General features: G+C 49.8%; 1 protein-coding gene across 1 annotated transcript in view; it reads left to right on the forward strand.

The window, feature by feature from the left end:
* The window catches only part of KSR2 (kinase suppressor of ras 2), a 271,249-nt gene that overhangs the window by 51,194 nt on the left and 202,101 nt on the right, over positions 1 to 17,954 (forward strand). Inside the window, exons 2-3 of the mRNA XM_059676311.1 lie at positions 7,740 to 7,880; positions 11,288 to 11,438. Coding sequence (XP_059532294.1) covers positions 7,740 to 7,880; positions 11,288 to 11,438 — 292 coding nt within the window. The remainder of the gene's footprint in view (positions 1 to 7,739; positions 7,881 to 11,287; positions 11,439 to 17,954) is intronic.

Below are 17,954 nucleotides of genomic sequence, written 5' to 3' on the forward strand. Positions count from 1 at the left end.
GATGGGGCAAGGAGAGAAGAAGGGCGGTCTCCCAGGCCTCCAGCCCTCAGCAGGGACTTTGCTCAGGGATGCAAATCGTCAGGTTACTTGAGACGTTGGCGAGTCAAATAATTCTCTCCCCTGTCAGCTGGCCCTCATTGCACAGGGGATGTTATGACAATGGTCGCCCTGGCAACCGCGGGAAGGCGTGGGGCTGCTGGCTGTGGCTGCTGTGGCGATTTCCTTACCCTCGCCTGCTGGCACTGAGAACCCCAGAGCCTTGGCCACAGAGCCAGGGCCCGGGTTCTGACTGTGAAGAGCCTGCTGGAAAAGGAATTGTGTTTATGGATAGAAGGCTGCCCCCGCCCCCGATATTGGTTATTGAACGACCAAGGAAAATGTCTTGAGCACCTACTATACGCAAAGCACTGCTCTGAATGCACAGGGGTGGGGGTGGGGGGACAGGCAAAGCCCAAGCTCCTTTGAGCTGACATTCTGATGGGGGTGTGTGATAGTAGCGATGGGGGAGCGTAACCATGGAAACCAATAAACAGGATCGTTTGTGGGATAGGGATGAGTGCTACCGAGGAAAAAAATCAGGGTGCTGTGATGGTGACATTGAGAAGGGATGTCACAGGGCGGATAGGAAAGTGCCATTTATACCAAAACCGGGAGGGAGAGAGCTCTGGGCAGCAGGACCCTGTGGGTTCATGGCTTTGAACTCAGCTGCTAGCCTGTGGCTGCTAAAGAGAAGGCAGCAATGATGAGGTGCTTGCTGCCAGGTAGCCCTGAGGGCTACAGAAGGTTCTGGAGCCTGCCTGCCTCTTCATCCCTGTGATTATAAGGCCAATTATGTTACAACTTGAGCCTCTGTTTCCTCATGTGTGAAATGCATGGGAGATGCGAACCTCCCGTTGGCAATGAATGCCATGAGGTTTACAGGGAAGACCACCAGAAGGTCCTCACTCCCAGCTTTCCCGACCTCTGATCTTGTGTGTGCTTTTGTAATAGCACCTAAGCCGTGATGGTTTTGGGCTCCAGCAAACCTAACCCCAGGGGCTTGCCCCAGGGTCTCTAGATTTACCTGATTCTGAGCGAAAAGTTCCTGGTTTCACAGCAGAGACTTTGGACATGATTATTTATAGTTCGGTCACATGTCTTGACCCTAAAGTTTTTTTATTTTATTTTGTTTTGTTTATGCTGCTAAATGTACCACCCGAGAATGCAGAGGACAGGACTAAGGCCTTGAGGATGCTCGGGGGGAGGGTCTGGACATTGTTCCATCTGCCTGGAAGGTGCCAGGCTGCCCCCTGGTGTGGAGACAGAGCACTGCATCACTGAGCTCCTGCTCTCTCAGAGTCTGGGTTCCTTCTGACCCGAGGCCCAGGAGAGCTTACTTTGCACCCAGGCAGTCCAAGCGCCGGGGGGGGGGGGGGGGGGGGGGTGTTCTGTGTGGGTATGCTATTTCCAGAAGCCCTGTGTTGTTTTCACTTGGAGATGGAACCTTTGGACTCTTTACAGTTGAGCTCTGCATGGACTTGAATTGAGGGTGACCTAAAAATAAATTAGGACACCTGGCAGGGCGAGGCACCACTAAGGCCCTTTTCTAATTGTGCTTCTCAGTTGTGACCTCTAGGCTGTTTGGACCCTCTGCTTCACCAGAGAGCACAGGACTGGGAATCAGATCCTGAGTTCAAACCCTGACCCTGGTGCCTCTTTAGTTGTATGAACTCAGGCACCATTCCAGTGCCTCTGAACCTCAGTTTCCCCATATGTCAATAACAATCTGACACACACTTCAGTGTTGTCATGACGAAAGCAGGTCCTTTGGAGCCATTTGGAAAATTATTTAGTGATGTAGGAGATTAAGCTCAATGCCCCCAATTCCCCAAGTTCAGACGTCAGTGCCTCTCCCACCTTCTGTGGGGAAGAATCAGCTTTTTATTTCCTGGTGCATTGTAGTCAGTACTTGTATTAATTGGAATAAAATGATTTACTAGAAAAATGGAAGGCACCAAAAAAAACTCAAGTGAAATACAAGCCTTACTTTGAAAATATTAGATTCAACAGATATGGTTAGCCTGTCAGTTAGCTATCCAAATGTCTAAATGCTCTCAGTTTTCTGTACCTGACCCAAGAGGCCTGGCCTTCAGGCCACACCTGGAATAGCCCTGTCTCAGGGCAGAGGGGGCACAATTCATATTGTATCCCTAGTTCTTTGCATTTGGAAAGCACCTAAAGGGACTTTAAATGAATAAATGAGAGCCTGTCTTGGCATAAACATAGAACTCACATCACTGTCATCCTGTGGTCAAGGGACACGGCTCCGCGTGAGGCTGTTTTCTTCATTTGCACCCGTGGTGCCCATGCTGAACCCTGGCTGCCCTTCTGTTCTGGCTCCTGTCCTTCAGCCTCGTGATTCGTGTTTGCACATCTGTCTCGTGGGCCCCACTGGGAGCTCCTTCGGGCCTGGATCGGGCAGACTGCTCTCTGAATCTGCGGGGCCTGGACGAGGTCTCTGCCCTGGGAGCGGCTTGGTAAATGTCCACTGTGCACGCACGGGCGGGGGCCGCACCCTGGCTTCCAGAACGGGTTTCTGCCCTGACTCTGTTGCCCAAGGATCTGGACGCTTAAGCTTGTCTGAGAAATAAACTGCTTTCCTCACACAATTCAGAGAGTAGAGGGATGATGCTCACACTTGCCTGATTCTCAGTATTTTGGGGGTGCTTGTGTTTTTACAGATTCCTGGGCTTTTCTTGATTTACTGTGTCAGAATTTATAGGGGATGGGCCTGAAAAGTTGATATTTAAACAGACATCGCCCGATAATTCTAATCGTCAGGAAATTGGGGAAAGAGGGAACTTACAGGGAATGGTATCTAGTAACTTGGGAGCGCTGCTTCCTCCTCGGCTCCCAAGGTCCTCATCTATCACATGTGGATATTATTGCGATTGTCATGAAGATTAGATGAAAGAGTGTGTAGGAAGTGCTTAGCAGAATACCTGGCATATACACTATATATCATTCACAGATTATATATATTCAGAACGCATTCGATGAAATGGTTGACACTGTGTATGTCCCACTGTCTTTATTGTTGGCAAGTATCTGATTTTCATGAGATTTGTAACTAATTATCATATAGGTAGTTCAAACTTATAGAAAAATTGTAAGATACAGGTGCACAGAAATGAGAAAATCATTTTCACCTATAATAACCCAGCAGTGCAGCTGCTAACATTTTGGAGCATTTTTTTATAGTCTCTGTGTATGCATAGTACATATATATTACATATGTTATATATTATTTTATATACCCATTGTAATGTACTTAATATACAATTGTACATTAAATATTAAGTATATGTTATATATGTATACGTGCATATGTGTATGTAATATATATTAAACATTGTATTATATGTGTATATATGTATGTATAAACTGTATATATTACACATATATAGTACACTACATATTTAATATATTATAAATATTACTAGAGGCCTGGTGCACAAAAATTTGTGCTATTGGGGGGGAGGGAGGGTCCCTCAGCCCGACCTGTGCCCTCTCGCAGTCTGGGACCCCTCGGGAGATAACGACCTGCTGGCTTAGGCCTGCTCCTGGGTGGCAGAGGGCAGGCCCAATCCCGAGGTGCAGCCCCTGGTTGGGCTCAGAGCAGGGCTGATCGGGGAGTTGAGGCACTGCCCCCTGTCATGCACAGAGCAGGGCGGATCGGGAGGTTGTGATGCCACCCTCAGTCACGCTCAGGGTAGGGCCGATTCGGGGGTTGGGGCACCGCCCCCTGTCACACTCAAGGCAGGGTCGATGGGGAGGTTGCGGCGCCACCTCCTGTCACGCACAGAGCAGGGCGGATCAGGGGGTTGGGGCGCTGCCCCCTGTCATGCACAGAGCAGGGCCCATCAGGGGGGTTGGGGCTCCGTACCCTGTCACGCACAGAGCAGGGCTGATCAGGGGGGTTGGGGAGCTCCCCCCGTCACTCACAGAGTAGTGCCGATAGGGGAGTTGCGGCACTGCCCCCTGTCACACACAGAGCAGGGCGGATCAGGGGGTTGGGGCGCCGCCCTCTATCACCGGCAGAGCAGGGCCGATCAGGGGGTTGGGGCGCCGCCACTGTCACACTCAGGGCAGGGCCGATGGGGAGGTTATGGCTCTACCCCATCATACACAGAGCAGGGCCTGTGGGGGGGGTGTTGGGGCGCCGCACCCTGTCACACACACAGCAGGGCCGATCAGGGGGTTGGGGAGCTACCCCCTATTAGGCACAGAGCAGGGCTGATCAGTGGGTTGGGGCGCCTTCCCCTGTCATGAACAGAGCAGGGCAGATAGGTAGGTTATGGCCCCGCCCCCGTCACACACAGAGCCGCAGGGCGATCAGGGGGTTTGGGCGCTGCCCCCTGTCACTCTGATCCCGGTGCCAGGAGGACTCACGGCTCCACTGATCCTGGTGCTGGGAGGCATATTACCCTTTTACTATATAGGATAGAGTCCTGGTGCATGGGTGGGAGCCAGCTGGTTTGCCCTGAAGGGTGTCCTGGATCAGGGTGGGGGTCCCCACTGGGGTGCCTGGCCAGCCTGGATGAGGGGATGATGGCTGTTTGCAACTGGTCATACCCCCTTCAAGGTGGGGGTCCCCACTGGGGTGCCTGGCCAGCCTGGGTGAGGGGATGAGGGCTGTTTTCAGGCTGGCGGGTGACTGAAGCTCCCAACTGCCCCTTTTTTTCTTTTTTTAAATTTTTTTATTCTGGGCCAGCTTTAGCTCTGACTCCAGCTCTGAGGCCTCTGCTGCTGAAAGCAGGTATCTGGTTTGTTTGGGTTCTATAATCGAAACACTGTATCAACTCCAGCTCTGAGATCCTGGCTCGCTGAAAGCAGGTTTCTGGGGTTTTGATTAGCTTCTATATTTGTAACTATGTTTCAAACTGCAAGCTCAGAGGCCCGCAGCGGCAGGCGGGGAACGTTGGAGTCCTCCGTCACTGAAGCAAGCAAGCCTCATGTTAGTTTCAAGCTGCCGGCCGCCATCTTGGCTGGCAGTTAATTTGCATATCACCCTGATTAGCCAATGGGAAGGGTAGCGGACGTACGCTAATTACCATGTTTCTCTTTTATTAGATAGGATTTTATATATGTATATACACATATGTTTATTTTATATTCAGAAAGTAGGATCATACTGTACCTGTTGTTTTGGCTGCTGTATTTCCTCACTTGACAATAGATCATGACATTTTTTGTGTGTCAATAAGAGTTTGTTGACTTGGGTTTAAATATTCATTCATTTAGTTGATCAATGACCTTGGGCAAGTTATTTAACCTTTCTGGGCCTTGATTTTCCCACTTGTAAAATGGGGCAATAATGGTCTTATATCACTGAGTTGCTATGCAGATTAACTAGATAATTCATAAAAAGTGCATGTCATAGCATTGGCTCAGAGAGAACCCCTATCAGCCGATAGCCGCCCGTCTTGGGCACCTGGTGGGGAGGCTGCTGAGTCCAGGGATCCCCATTTGGGAAGTGCTTCTCATTCTCTGCCCCATCCAGTTTCACGCTCTGGGCAGTTTTCTGGGTTTTTCACAGCTCAGACTAGCTGTGCTCATTTCCTGAAAGGTGATTCTTGGTTCCCTTAGTTTAAGACCTGGACCTGTGGCTGCCCTCCCCACCGGTCTTCCCCACCCACCTGTGCCCTTAACCCCTCCCTCTCTCCCCCATTGCTAATGCATCGCAGTGTGGATGCCCCTTGATTCTTGTTCCTGGGACGGTAGGTCCAGACTCTGCATGACCTTGGAAACTCCTCTCCAGGATCCAAGCACCCCTTTCAACAACTGGTTAGAATGGTGTTTGTGTGTATGTGGGGAGGACTCAGCTTGTCTTCTGCCAGACATTATCGCATATGATGCCTCCGCAGGCCCATTTTACAGATGCGAAAACGGAGGCTCAGGGAGCTGATGTGACTCCCCGAAGCCTCAGAACTGGAATTCAGATACTTACCTCTCCCACAATACACGGAAAGCATCCCAAAATGAGCGAGACCCTCTGCCCTTGAGGGGCCGATGCCCAACATTTGGATTTCCAGTTCAGCGGGGAGGACCCCTGAACAACTCGTAAGTACAGCAGCCTGATAAAGAGAGGGAACCTTGGGGTCCTGCCCTGGCTCCCTGACTTTGCTAGTTCTGTGGATCTGGGCACATGACTTGTAGGCTCAGACTCCCAGCCTCAGCTGACATCATTGTGTGGATTGAAAAATGAACAAACACATTCAGAGCATTTATCCCACAGCGCCAGGCACACTGCACGCATCTAGTAAACGGTGCCTGCTAGCGTGGCTGCTGTTCGTGAAGATGCTTTATCGTAGCTGACAAAGATGCCCCAGCAGACATCACAGAATTGCATGCATCGTGAGCCTTTGACCCTGGGATCAAAGGGCTCCCTCATGCAGAAGATTCAAAAGAGAGAGGCAGATCTGGGAACTAACGGGCAAGGCCCTTGAGGCTCACTACTGAGTGGAAGAGTGAGCTGCAGGAAGAGGCATAGTGCGTGATCCAGTTTATATGAGAAAGCCACCCAACCCCAGACAAGCCAGCCTGCGGTTTCTACATGTGGGTATGAGCGTGCACAGAAAAGGCTGGCGGGGTGGACTGACCTCAGTGGGCTCCTTCCTCACCTCTCTGGAGTAAAGTCTTTCTCCCACCTCTGTTCTTGGCCCTCCCTCTTCCCTTCCCCAGGGTGTTGGGAATCCTTCCAGAAAGTGTCTACATTGCGGAAATATATACATGTTAACATTTCCCACGTGAATGGGAGAGTATTTATGCTTATTTATCAACATGTCTTGGAGACGGTTCTGTATTGGTGCACAGCACGCTTCCTCATCTCATGCTCTACCTGCATAGGGTTTCGGGGGGGGGGGTGTGGACCCCCATGTATGGGTCTCCTACTGATGGACCCTCAGAGTGTTTGCAGTCCTTGCCATTGCACACTGAACAGTAAGAAATGTTCCCTCACCGTTCACCAGCTGTTTCACCCCGTGCGCCACCACAGTTTTTAAAACATGCAACACCTGGCTCTTTAGTCAGGGCACTGACCTCTTTTCCCTGAGATTGTTGAATAAAAAAGTGACAACAGCCAACACAATAGCCATTCGGTGTGAATGAATCAAAATTATACTCTTCTTGTTGTCAGATTGGCAAAATTATATATTTTTGGTGTGCTGAAGAATTTCAGTAATTAGTTTATGTGCCCTAAGGCTGTGGTTGGCAAACTGCGGCTCTCGAGCCACATGCGGCTCTTTGGCCCCTTGAGTGTGGCTCTCCCTAAGCCTTAGGAGTACCCTAATTAAGTTAATAACAATGTACCTACCTATATAGTTTAAGTTTTAAAAATTTGGCTCTCCAAAGAAATTTCAGTCGTACTGTTGATATTTGGCTCTGTTGACGAATGAGTTTGCCGACCACTGCCCTAAGGGGAAAAGGATGGAAAATCACTGCCCCACACAGTCCTTATGCACAGGACGTGGTGTCTGTAGGGTGAGTCCTGGAAGTGGACTTGTTGGGTCCAAGGACACGAGCAGTGGAGGTGTACATGCATGCAGCCCAAAGGCCCCCAGGAAGTGGCCCCAGTGCGTGTCCCCCTCCTTTAGCGTATGGAGTTGGATGGGGCTCAGGCGGGGGCGGGGGGACCTTGGGGGATTCTCCTGTCTTCCTGGCGGCAGTGCCTCTGAGACGCGCCTCCTGTGTCTTTGCAGAGCAAGCTGGTGAAGTACTTCAGCCGGCAGCTGTCCTGCAAGAAGAAGGTGGCCCTGCAGGAACGCAGCACCGAGCTGGACGGCTTCCCCCAGCTCCGCCACTGGTTCCGCATCGTCGACGTGCGCAAGGAAGTCCTGGAGGTGACCGCGGCGGCCCCTGCCCTCTGCTCCTTCCTGGCCAGCAGCCAGCCCCTTGGGTAACGGGGTTTTGGCTGTGCCTGACACACAGTAGGCCCTCAGTAAATATGGATTGGATGAAGGCATCAGAGACCCTCTCTGAATGGGCCGTTGCAGCTCTACCACTCATGAACTCAGTCACTTTACCTCAGAGCTTCCTGCTGGGATGGACGTATTTAATGTCTGTGCTAAGTCCCATGCAGCGGCCACCAGCCACGCGTAGCTCTCGAGGACTTGAATTGTGGCTAGTGCGTGTGGCTGAGGAGCTGGGCTTCCAGTCATATTTAATGTTAATCCATGTGGCCAGGGACCAGCGTCTTGGGCACCACAGTCTCAGGGTGTTGTCTTCTCACCTGTTAAATGGGGTGATGACTGTCTCCTCTTCTGAAGGGGCTGGCGTGTAAAATACGATGATCCTGATAAAGTGTTCAGCTCGTACTTAGGCGCCGACCAGCACTCGGTCGAGGGCAGCTCAGTATTGTTATTGTTGTTGCAAACTTTGGAAGCAGCAGGTTCTCCGATGGCAAAACAGAGCCAGCTCGTGCTGTCTGTGTCCGCCCTCAGGGAGTGGAGCGCATGCTTAAGGTCCCTAGGATGGTGGGGTTTCCTTGCCTTCTTGGATCCTGGGTCATCGCTGTTAACAGCATCTGGGCCGAGCCTTTCTGGATGAAACCAGCTCACCTCGAATCTTTGGTGCCTGGCATTGTGCGGAGGGCTTTCCATGCAGCATCTCAAGTGTCGAGATTGTTCAAATCCTTGCAACAGTCTTTTGACGTAGTTACAACTATCACCCCATTGTGCGGAGCAGTAAACCGAGGCTCAGAGAGGAAGGGACTCATTTCACTAGTGAGTGGGTGGGGTTGGCGGAGATGGAAAGCACTGTCTTCCCCCATTCTCTGGTTGCCAGGGCCTCCCTGACCTGGGGAGGAAAGGGGCGCCTCCCTACCTGCAGGGCATGTACCATTTTGTAAGGGGCTCCCTGCTTCCTCCTTGAAGCGGCCTGGAAGATCCTCTTCCACCTTTTGTCTTTTTCAGACCTTGCCTAGATGTGATCTTGCCTGAACCCACCAGATCCAATAATCCTGGGCCAGACGCACCCACCCCCCACCTTCCTCCACCCCCATCTCACACATGCACACCAGACGGGGTATGAGTCGCGGTTTCTTTAATTCATCCCCAGGCTGGCAGTTTTGTGTGAATATCCTTAATGGGAACAGCCCCGTATAAGTACAAACAGTGCATTCTATTTGCATGGCCCAGTGCACTTTTCAGAAGCTTTTGGGACCATTTATTTATCAAACAGGACAAATTAGGTAGGGACAGATCTTGACCAAGGGTTGAAAATGATGGCCTGAAGCGGTATCTGCTGCACAGACTTTTTTTGCTTGGCTGATGTCTTCAAATTTTTTTTGAGCCAGTATTTAAAAGTTGAAAGCGTTTGCATAAAACCCCAGATCTCTGCCTTCTCTTGAAAAATTGGAGTTGCTTACCACACTGAAATGAACTCCTGTCGAGTGGCAGTGAACTGAATTCTGCTGCCCATTTGGGTCCTGCAGGCTACCAAGTTTCACAGCTTTGCTCATTTTGATTCCCCTTGCCTGCAGGTACCCAAGTTCTGGTTCTTACCTTAATCAGTGAGAATCATGAGCCCAAGGCCACCAGCCAGGGGGTGAGGACAGCTGGGTCCCAGCTCTCTGTCTGTAGCTCACATGTGTGTACCCCAAAGGGCCCCTTTCTCTGGAGGAGCTAGAAGTACAGAGAAAGCTACTAGGACAGACTGTCTGGGTTCAAACTTACTGTGTGACTTTGGGCTGGTGTTCCAACCTCTCTGAATTTTAGTGTCCTAGTTATAGACTAATGATGATGATGAAAGTACCTACCTTATGTGGTCTGCCTTTTTAAAAGAAAATCCATGAAAAGCACTTAAAATAGTGCTACATTCATTTCTGTTGTTGTTGTTGTTATTATTATTATTATTATTATTAATTATTTTATCCAACAGAAGTCCATCTGCTCTTTTGGCCCAGGTTTGTCAAGGCTTTCTCCATTTTTAGTATCATTACTCCTGTGATGTGTGTGTGTGTGTCCTTAAACCTCAGTGTAAATTGAATATTTTGGGAGGTAAGTTACAAAAGTGTATCCTGCAGCAAAGAGGATAATTCTTTTATGTTGGGAAATATCCCTTCTAAATATGAGTCATTTTGTACTTTCAGATTCTGGTCGATCACCTTTCTTAAAGTGGGGCTTACCTGCAAGATGTTCCTGTTTGAGAAAGCCTCTAAGCCACTCAGTTATTGCTCTCGCTGTCCCCTGCCCTGGCGAGTTTGATAGGCACCAGTTGGGTTTCATGGCTTTTGCATGCATCTTTTTTGGATAGAATTTTAGTGCTATACACTTTTCCTCTTCTTGGTTGCTAGTTTAGTGTGTGTGTGTGTGTGTGTGTGTGTGTGTGTGTGTGTGTGTAGGGGGAAAATGTCTGATTTTGTTGTAACACACAGATCTGGCCACAAGAGGGCACGCGTATGCTGTGTATTGACCTAGAATCTCCATCCTCAATTATCTGAAACTCTTATTTAAATAACAACAACAAATAACCAATGGACACAGACACCAGGGGGATGAGGGCATGAATGGGGGCGGGGGGGGGAATGGGGGGATGAGGACACATGTAATGCCTTAATCAATAAAAATGACAACGAAAATAAATGTAAAAACATTGGATACCATTAAGTGCTATAAAATGAAGACTTTTTTTTATAGATGCGTAAATATGGAAGCTTGACAAATTTAAAGCTGTATCCATATGATAGTGTCTAGGGACACAGCCTTTCTGGAAAGAGGGATGGTTACTGGTGGCGGTCAAGGGTCACCTGCTTGGACTATCAGAGAGTGGAGGACAGCCATCAGGAGACTTGGGCTGTCTGCTCTGGGTTCACCCTGAATTTGGGACAAGTCACTGCTGTAGGAGCTGAGCAGGAGGCATGGAGGGCCTCCAAAGATAAATCAGTTAGAGTCTCGATCATAAGGAATTTAGAAGCTGCATGGGGACACAGACAAGTAATAAACTACACCGTTTATGGCGCCATGTGCTAAGCGCACGTGCTTCCCTACACAGTATGTGCACTTAAGATTCCCATTTTGGGTGAGTAAAGTGAGGCTTAGATGGGTTAAATGGTCATCTAGCTAATGAGTGGCATAGCTGAGAGAAAACCCAAGCCTGTCTGATGCCCAAATCAGAGACCCAGCTACACCAAGGAACCATTCACACAGTGCGGGGTGTTCAGCTAGGTACCACTAGAGGGCAGTGTGGAGGCTCAGACCTCATTCCTCCACTCTCGGCACTTGACGTCCGCATACTCTTCCCTCCCTAGGAAATCGCCCCGGGCCAGCTGAGCCTGGAGGACCTCTTGGAGATGACGGATGAGCAGGTGTGTGAAACCGTGGAGAAATATGGAGCCAACCAGGAGGAATGTGCCCGCCTCAATGCCTCCCTCTCCTGCCTCCGGAACGTGCACTTGTCAGGTGAGCAGGCTGGACGTCTGCCACAGGGCCTCCAGGTTCCTGTGCTCGCGGCCGCAGGCCTGGACGAGACACAATCAGCTCTGGGTGGTAAATGCCGCAGGCGAGCAGAGGAGAGAGGGGCCTGGGACTCGAAAGTGGTTAGCGCAGCTTCTGGGAACTTGGCTCCAAGGAGACCTTCAGAGGTTGTGGGACATTTGGTTCTGGAAAATTAGGGTCCAGGTACTGGAAGTACGAGATGTGCCTAGGAGACCAGAATCGTTTCACCTTAGACATTCTGAAGTGTCGTCGTAATTTGGGTCAACATCTACCTTCTTATTTTTTTACATAAACATTATACATTCTTTATAAAATAACTCAGAAAACATAAAAATAATAATAACTACCCTAAGCATCACTCTCTAGGGACCTACTGTTGTCATTTTAGTATAACTTTTGGTATACTTCTTCCAGACCAATAGGTATGTGTATACTGCCTTTAAGCAATAGAATTAGGACTATGTATCCGTATTATTTTGAAACCTGTTGTGTTTTCTTTAAAATCTAACAAAATAACCTCTGTGACATATCAGTTTGGGATCCACATATATTGTCCTATTTTTTTGATCTTTCCTATAAATTATTCAAACTCCCATCTGCCTCCTTTTTTTTTTTTTTTTTTAGCAGGACAGCAGATTCCATCCTCTTAAGGCCTCCTGCTTCTCTCTAGCTTTGTGATTTTTCCACAAACTCTGTGGTCTTTTCCGCGTTATGGGATCAGCTCTGCAAACACCCGCCAAAAAGTGTTATTGGTCCATCTGTGTGGTTGTTTCAGTTCCCACCACAAGGTGTCACTGTTGTACATGAGTTGGGCACAGTCAGGCAGAAAGTTATAATCACAGATGCCCTTGCTGGATTCAACAGGCAATCTTCAACAAATATTTATTGAGTGACTACTTTGTGCAGTTGGGCTGAGGATACATCAGTGAGCAAAACAGAGCTTATCTGAAACAGGTCATTGGCCCAGATTCTCTCCTCTCCAGCCCTGCATGCCCTTTTATATTCTTTTTTGCTAGCAGATCCTGATCAGGGCTGTGATCAGCATCAACAGAGACCATGAATTGGAGAATGACTTGTCCTTGAAGCGTGCTTGTTAGCACCCTGGTCTCTACCCACTAGATACCAGCAACATCCTTCTCCCATTCATGACAAACAGAAATGTCTGGGTATTTGCAAATGTTCTCAGGGGAGGGAGGTGTTGCGGTAGAATCACCCCTGGTTAAACAGCGATAAAGGTCATGTTATTCCTTACTCTAGCACAATGCTGTTGACTCACCTAACATTTGCATGGCTAAGAGTGGCCTGTCAATCATGCAATACAGACAAGACCCGCTTCAGGGTGACTTCTCTCTACCTACAGTGAGAAGCAGCTCGTAGTTAGTGCGCCATTAAGAAATGGTGCCTAATTACAAGGCTGTATCATACACATCTTTGTCAATACATTTTAAGGCCTGAATACTGTTACCATTTATCCAACCACTGCTGTCATTAGACATTTAACTCTAAGTGTTACCTTTGGGCTACTCCTTTAGTGAGACTGCATAGGAGTGTGGTTCCTGCAGCAAAAAATTTCCATATTTTAAGACTTCTGGTGGACATTGCCATGTTTGCATTCCAAAAAGTTTGTACCAATTTATACCTCTTCCTCCCCCTCCCCCTGCCCCCCACAGTGCATGAGAGTGAGCATGTGAGGTTAGGTTCTTCATTGCTTTTCAGAGTTCATAGCTTCTCATCAGAATTGGACTACTGAGTGTGACAGAGTCCTCATAGTGGAGCTGGACTCCAGTTCTGCCTGAGACAGGCCTTTCTGTCAGCCCTCTGTGGGCTGCGCAGCCACCCCTGTGACATCCTGGGCTGGGTGACACCGTGAGAGGGCATCTGACCTGGTGGTTTTCAAACTTTTTTGACCAAGACACAGTAATCAAAACATTGCCCGGCTGGTGTGGCTCAGTGGTTGAGTGTTGACCTATGAACCAGGGGTTGATGTTTCGATTCCCGGTCAGGGCACATGCCTGGGTTGTGGGCTTGATCCCCATTAGGGGGTGAGCAGGAGGCAGCCAGTCAATGATTCTCTGTCATCATTGATGTTTCTATCCCTCTCCCTCCCTTTTTTATCAATAAAAATAGAAAAAAGACACACAGTAACAAATGATTTATATTGCAACCTTGTACACACACATTATACACAAACACATGAATATACACATACACAACTGAAATGAGTTTCGTGAAACAGTGCCAATTCTTACTATGCACACTATTTTACATTCTTTTCTATTTTATTCTATATCATTTACCAAATGCTGCAAAGGACCTGCCACTTTTATCTCACCCCTCACTATGGGTTGAGAAATGCCAATCTCCTTGATCCCCCTGCCTCTAGATCAGCTCTTCCCAGGCAGCTGAGCTTCCGTCGACCGTGTCCTGCCTCCGATGCCAGCCTTCAAGCCACTGGATCCTTGAGAGCAGGGCCAGGTGTTGCGCTGGGCAACAAGGGCAGCTGGCAGGGAAGCGCAGCTCAGCACACAGCTCTCAGTGTCCTGGCGTCACGCTCTGCCTCTGTATGTGTCCGTATCACTCTCCACATGTTCATTTTAGCCTTTGGGCGGAGTGACTCCTTTTAACGGATGCCTCTCCCCCCGGTAGGGTGTAGGCTGCAGGAGGGCAGGGATTTCCCGTTTCTGCTCGCCATTTTATTTGCAGCCAGACACCCCCAGCTCAGTATCTGGCACGTTGTACGGACTCAATACATATTTCTCTTTAAAAAACATTTTAATTGATTCTAGAGAGAGGAAGGGGGGCGGGGAGAGAGAGAGAGAGAGAGAGAGAGAGAGAAACATTGATTGGCTGCCTCCTGCGCACTCACGATGTGTGTGAAACTCACCAGTGGCTTCACACACATAGTCTTTCCCATGGGTTGCAAAGCACCTTGGGATTTGGCTTCTAATTAGAACCCTGCTGTTCACATTCCCCCCCCCACCCCCAACCTCAATGTCGTACAAATCCACTAATTACTTGGAATTTCCTAGATCACGCATGATTTCACTCCTTGGTACTCAACCCACTGCCTAGAATTTCCTCCCATCTGTGTCCTCCCCATGAATCCTGCTTTTTCTCAAGCCCCTGACTCAAGGCCTCTGCAGTTTGTTGGATGAATGAATGAATGAATGAATGAATGCTTCCGTTACCAACTGCTCCTGCCTTAGACGGATTGTCACTTTTGTGCTCTTACTCCTTCATCTGCTTGTGACCTCCCCAGGGACAGGTGCAGTATGCTGCTATTCATCCCTCTGTTCCTAGCACCTCCTCCAGGTTCTACTTGTTGAAGAAAGTGCGGGAAAGCTGTACGATGTGTTTGCTACTCTTTTCCACCAGGGGGAGCAGCGAGCCATTCTCTGCTGATCCTTCTTGTCTTAAATGCTCTTCTTCCCTCAACAATTATCCTTGGTTCCTTGAAGCTTCTAAATGGTCCCATTATTTCCTGCCTTTCACCGTGTCCAATATTTTATCCCAAACTAGGGAATCAGCTAGTTCTTGACTCTTGCTTCTTACTATATTTTTTTCATCTCGGCCTCCCCAGCTCTCAGCTGCGGTTTCCTACAGTGATGAAATTAGGTACTTTAAATTTTAGTGTGTAGTGGGGACTCAGTGCATGTTTGTTAAATGACTGAAGGGATACAGGTTGTATGGAGAAACTCATGGAGACAAAAAGCTTTGCCCCTGACCAAGAATATGTGTAATTTCTCTCTCTCGCCCTCTCTCCACCTCCCTGTCCCTGTCCCTGTCCCTGTCCCTCTCCCTCTCCTTCTCTCCCTCTTCTCTCCCTCTTCTCTCCCTCTCTCCCTTCCTTTCTTTTCTTCCTTCCTCTCCCCCTCTTCCTCCCTCTCCCTCCTCCTCCCCCTCCCTCTCCCTCCCTCCCCCTTCTCTCTTTCTTTCTCCCTCCCCCTCCCCCTCCCCCTCCCCCTCCCCCTCTCCCTCCCCCTCCCCCTCTCCCTCCCCCCCTCTCCCTCCCCCTGTCCCTGTCCCTCCCCGTCCCTGTCCCTCTCCCTCTCCTTCTCTCCCTCTTCTCTCCCTCTCTCCCTTCCTTTCTTTCTTTTCTTCCTTCCTCTCCCCCTCTTCCTCTCCTCCTCCCCCTCCCTCTCCCTCCTCCTCCCCCTCCCTCTCCCTCCCTCCCCCTTCTCTCTTTCTTTCTCCCTCCCCCTCCCCCTCCCCCTCCCCCTCCCCTCCCCCTCTCCCTCTCCCTCTCCCTCTCCCTCCCTCTTCCCCTGTCCCTGTCCCTGTCCCAGGATAGGGGAGACTTTATTTTATAGTTGTGAATCTAACTTAGTTTTCTCCTTGGATTTTGGGGTTATCTTTATTTCCCAGTGTCCAAGATGCCCCAAAGGTAGGGAAGTTTAACCTTTTGTTTCTTAGCTTGTTGGATAAGCTTTAGCCTCACACCAAAGAATACTTAATTATTCCATTAGCAAGCCCAAGGGACCCAAAGCCAGGGTCTCCTCATTTTCCTTATCATATCAGCTGTGGCCTGAAATAAAAACAACAACATTCCCTCATTCATCAAAATGTATTGAATGCCTCCTATATGTTAGGCACCTTATCACTATCACCACCTTTATCACCATCACCAAGATCACCATCAGCACCATGACCATCACCATCACCATCACCACCTTCATCACCATCACCATCACCACCTTCATCACCATCACCATCACCACCTTCATTACCATCATTACCATCACCAACATCACCATCAACATCTTCACCAGGGTCCTCTAGCCTTTCCCTGCCCCGTCTCGTTTTCCTCCATCTTCTTCCTGTCCCTCTCTTTTTCTTTTCTTTTTTTAAAAAAATATATTTTATTGATTTTTTTACAGAGAGGAGGGAGAAGGATAGAGAGTTAGAAACATAGATGAGAGAGAAACATCGATCAGCTGCCTCCTGTACACCCCCTACTGGGGATGTGCCCGCAACCAAGGTACACGCCCTTGGCCGGAATCGAACCTGGGACCCTTGAGTCCGCAGGCTGACGCTCTATCCACTGAGCCAAACCGGTCAGGGCCCCTCTCTTTTTCTTTTGTCTCCAATGGATCCCCAGGTTTCAGCTTTTCTAATTCTGCTCCCTGTTTGTCTTTGACTTCTCTTCCCTCTGAGCCACTGTCTCTCTCAGCATTGCCGCTTCTTTAGGGCCCATCTCCCCTGTGCTTGGCTTGATTGTTCTCTAGGGGTAGCCTGCCTTTCCCTGGCCAGAATAAAAGCAGAACCCCAAGCAGTTTCCCGGGGCACACAGCCCCATTTCTGCACCCCCCCCCAAGTCATTACAGAGCTGAGGTCCCCGGGTGACACTGACATGGCTGCTGCAGAGCGTGTTCCTGTGATCGCTTTAATAACGTATGCTCATTTGCATCTTCACTTTCCCAAGGAAAAACCCAGGTTCCAGATAATGGAAGACTTTGCTTTCCCCCTTCCTTTTCTACCCTCCCTCCCTCCCCTACATATTCTTCTAGCACCCACTATGCATCTGGCACTGTGCTGGGTGGGTTCCAGGGCTTGGGGACTTTCTCGGGGCGGGGCTTCGGGGTAGAGCTGAGACCTAAAGAAGAAGGGGGAGTTCTGATGACAAAGGGGATGCGGGGACATGCAAAGTGCCTAGTGGCCGGAGGGAGCCTGTGCCAGGGAGACCACTGTGGCCGGCCCACTGGGGATGCGGGAGAGCGGTGGGAACTGGGGTCAGATAAGTGGGCAGGGCCAGCCCCCACGGAAAATCATGGCACAGAGCTTGCATTGTAGGGCTTTGAGCAGAGGATGCCTGGCTCACTCATCCAGTTTTCAAACAAACACCAGCTGCAGAGTAGGAGGACGGCTTAGAGTGAGATGCTGGTCCGTCTAAGAAGAGGCTCAGCCAGCCAGGCAAGGGGAGAGAGAGAAGGCCAGGGTGCCCCTGCCAGACAGGCCCCCAACCCCCTGCCCGCACCCTGGCAACCTCCCTGGAGCTTGCTTTGTTGGGCCCCCTCGGGCTCCTTCTCCTGAGGTTCCAGGGAGGAACTGACAGCCAGGTGCAAACTGGGTGTAAAGTGGCTCCAAAACAGGACAGCGGCCCAGATGCTCCCCTGGTCCTTGCAGTTGGTGTTGAAGGAAGCCCACCAGAACCCCCTTCCTGTGCCTAGAACCAAGAGGAAGAGGCGCCTTGATTGCCCTATTGTTCCACTTGCTTCCAACTCTGGGAGGGCTGGCGCTGGGGAAGAGCCCCCTCCCAGAGAGCCCCAGTGTCTGGTGAGTTGCAGCATCTTTGTCCCTCGTCTCCCTTCCCTGTACATCCCCCGCTGCCCTGTACCGTGGGTTTTCAGGAATCCCTTACATGGATGTAGGACGGCGTTAGCATTCTCCAGTGCAAGGGACAGAGGCCCGAGGCAGCCACGCTCACCCACACGTGGCTCATTCATTCATTGTAAATATCGATAGCATGTCCTCTGTTTCAGT

The sequence above is a fragment of the Myotis daubentonii genome, chromosome 19 (assembly GCF_963259705.1).
Source record: "Myotis daubentonii chromosome 19, mMyoDau2.1, whole genome shotgun sequence".
Lineage (NCBI taxonomy): Eukaryota > Metazoa > Chordata > Mammalia > Chiroptera > Vespertilionidae > Myotis > Myotis daubentonii.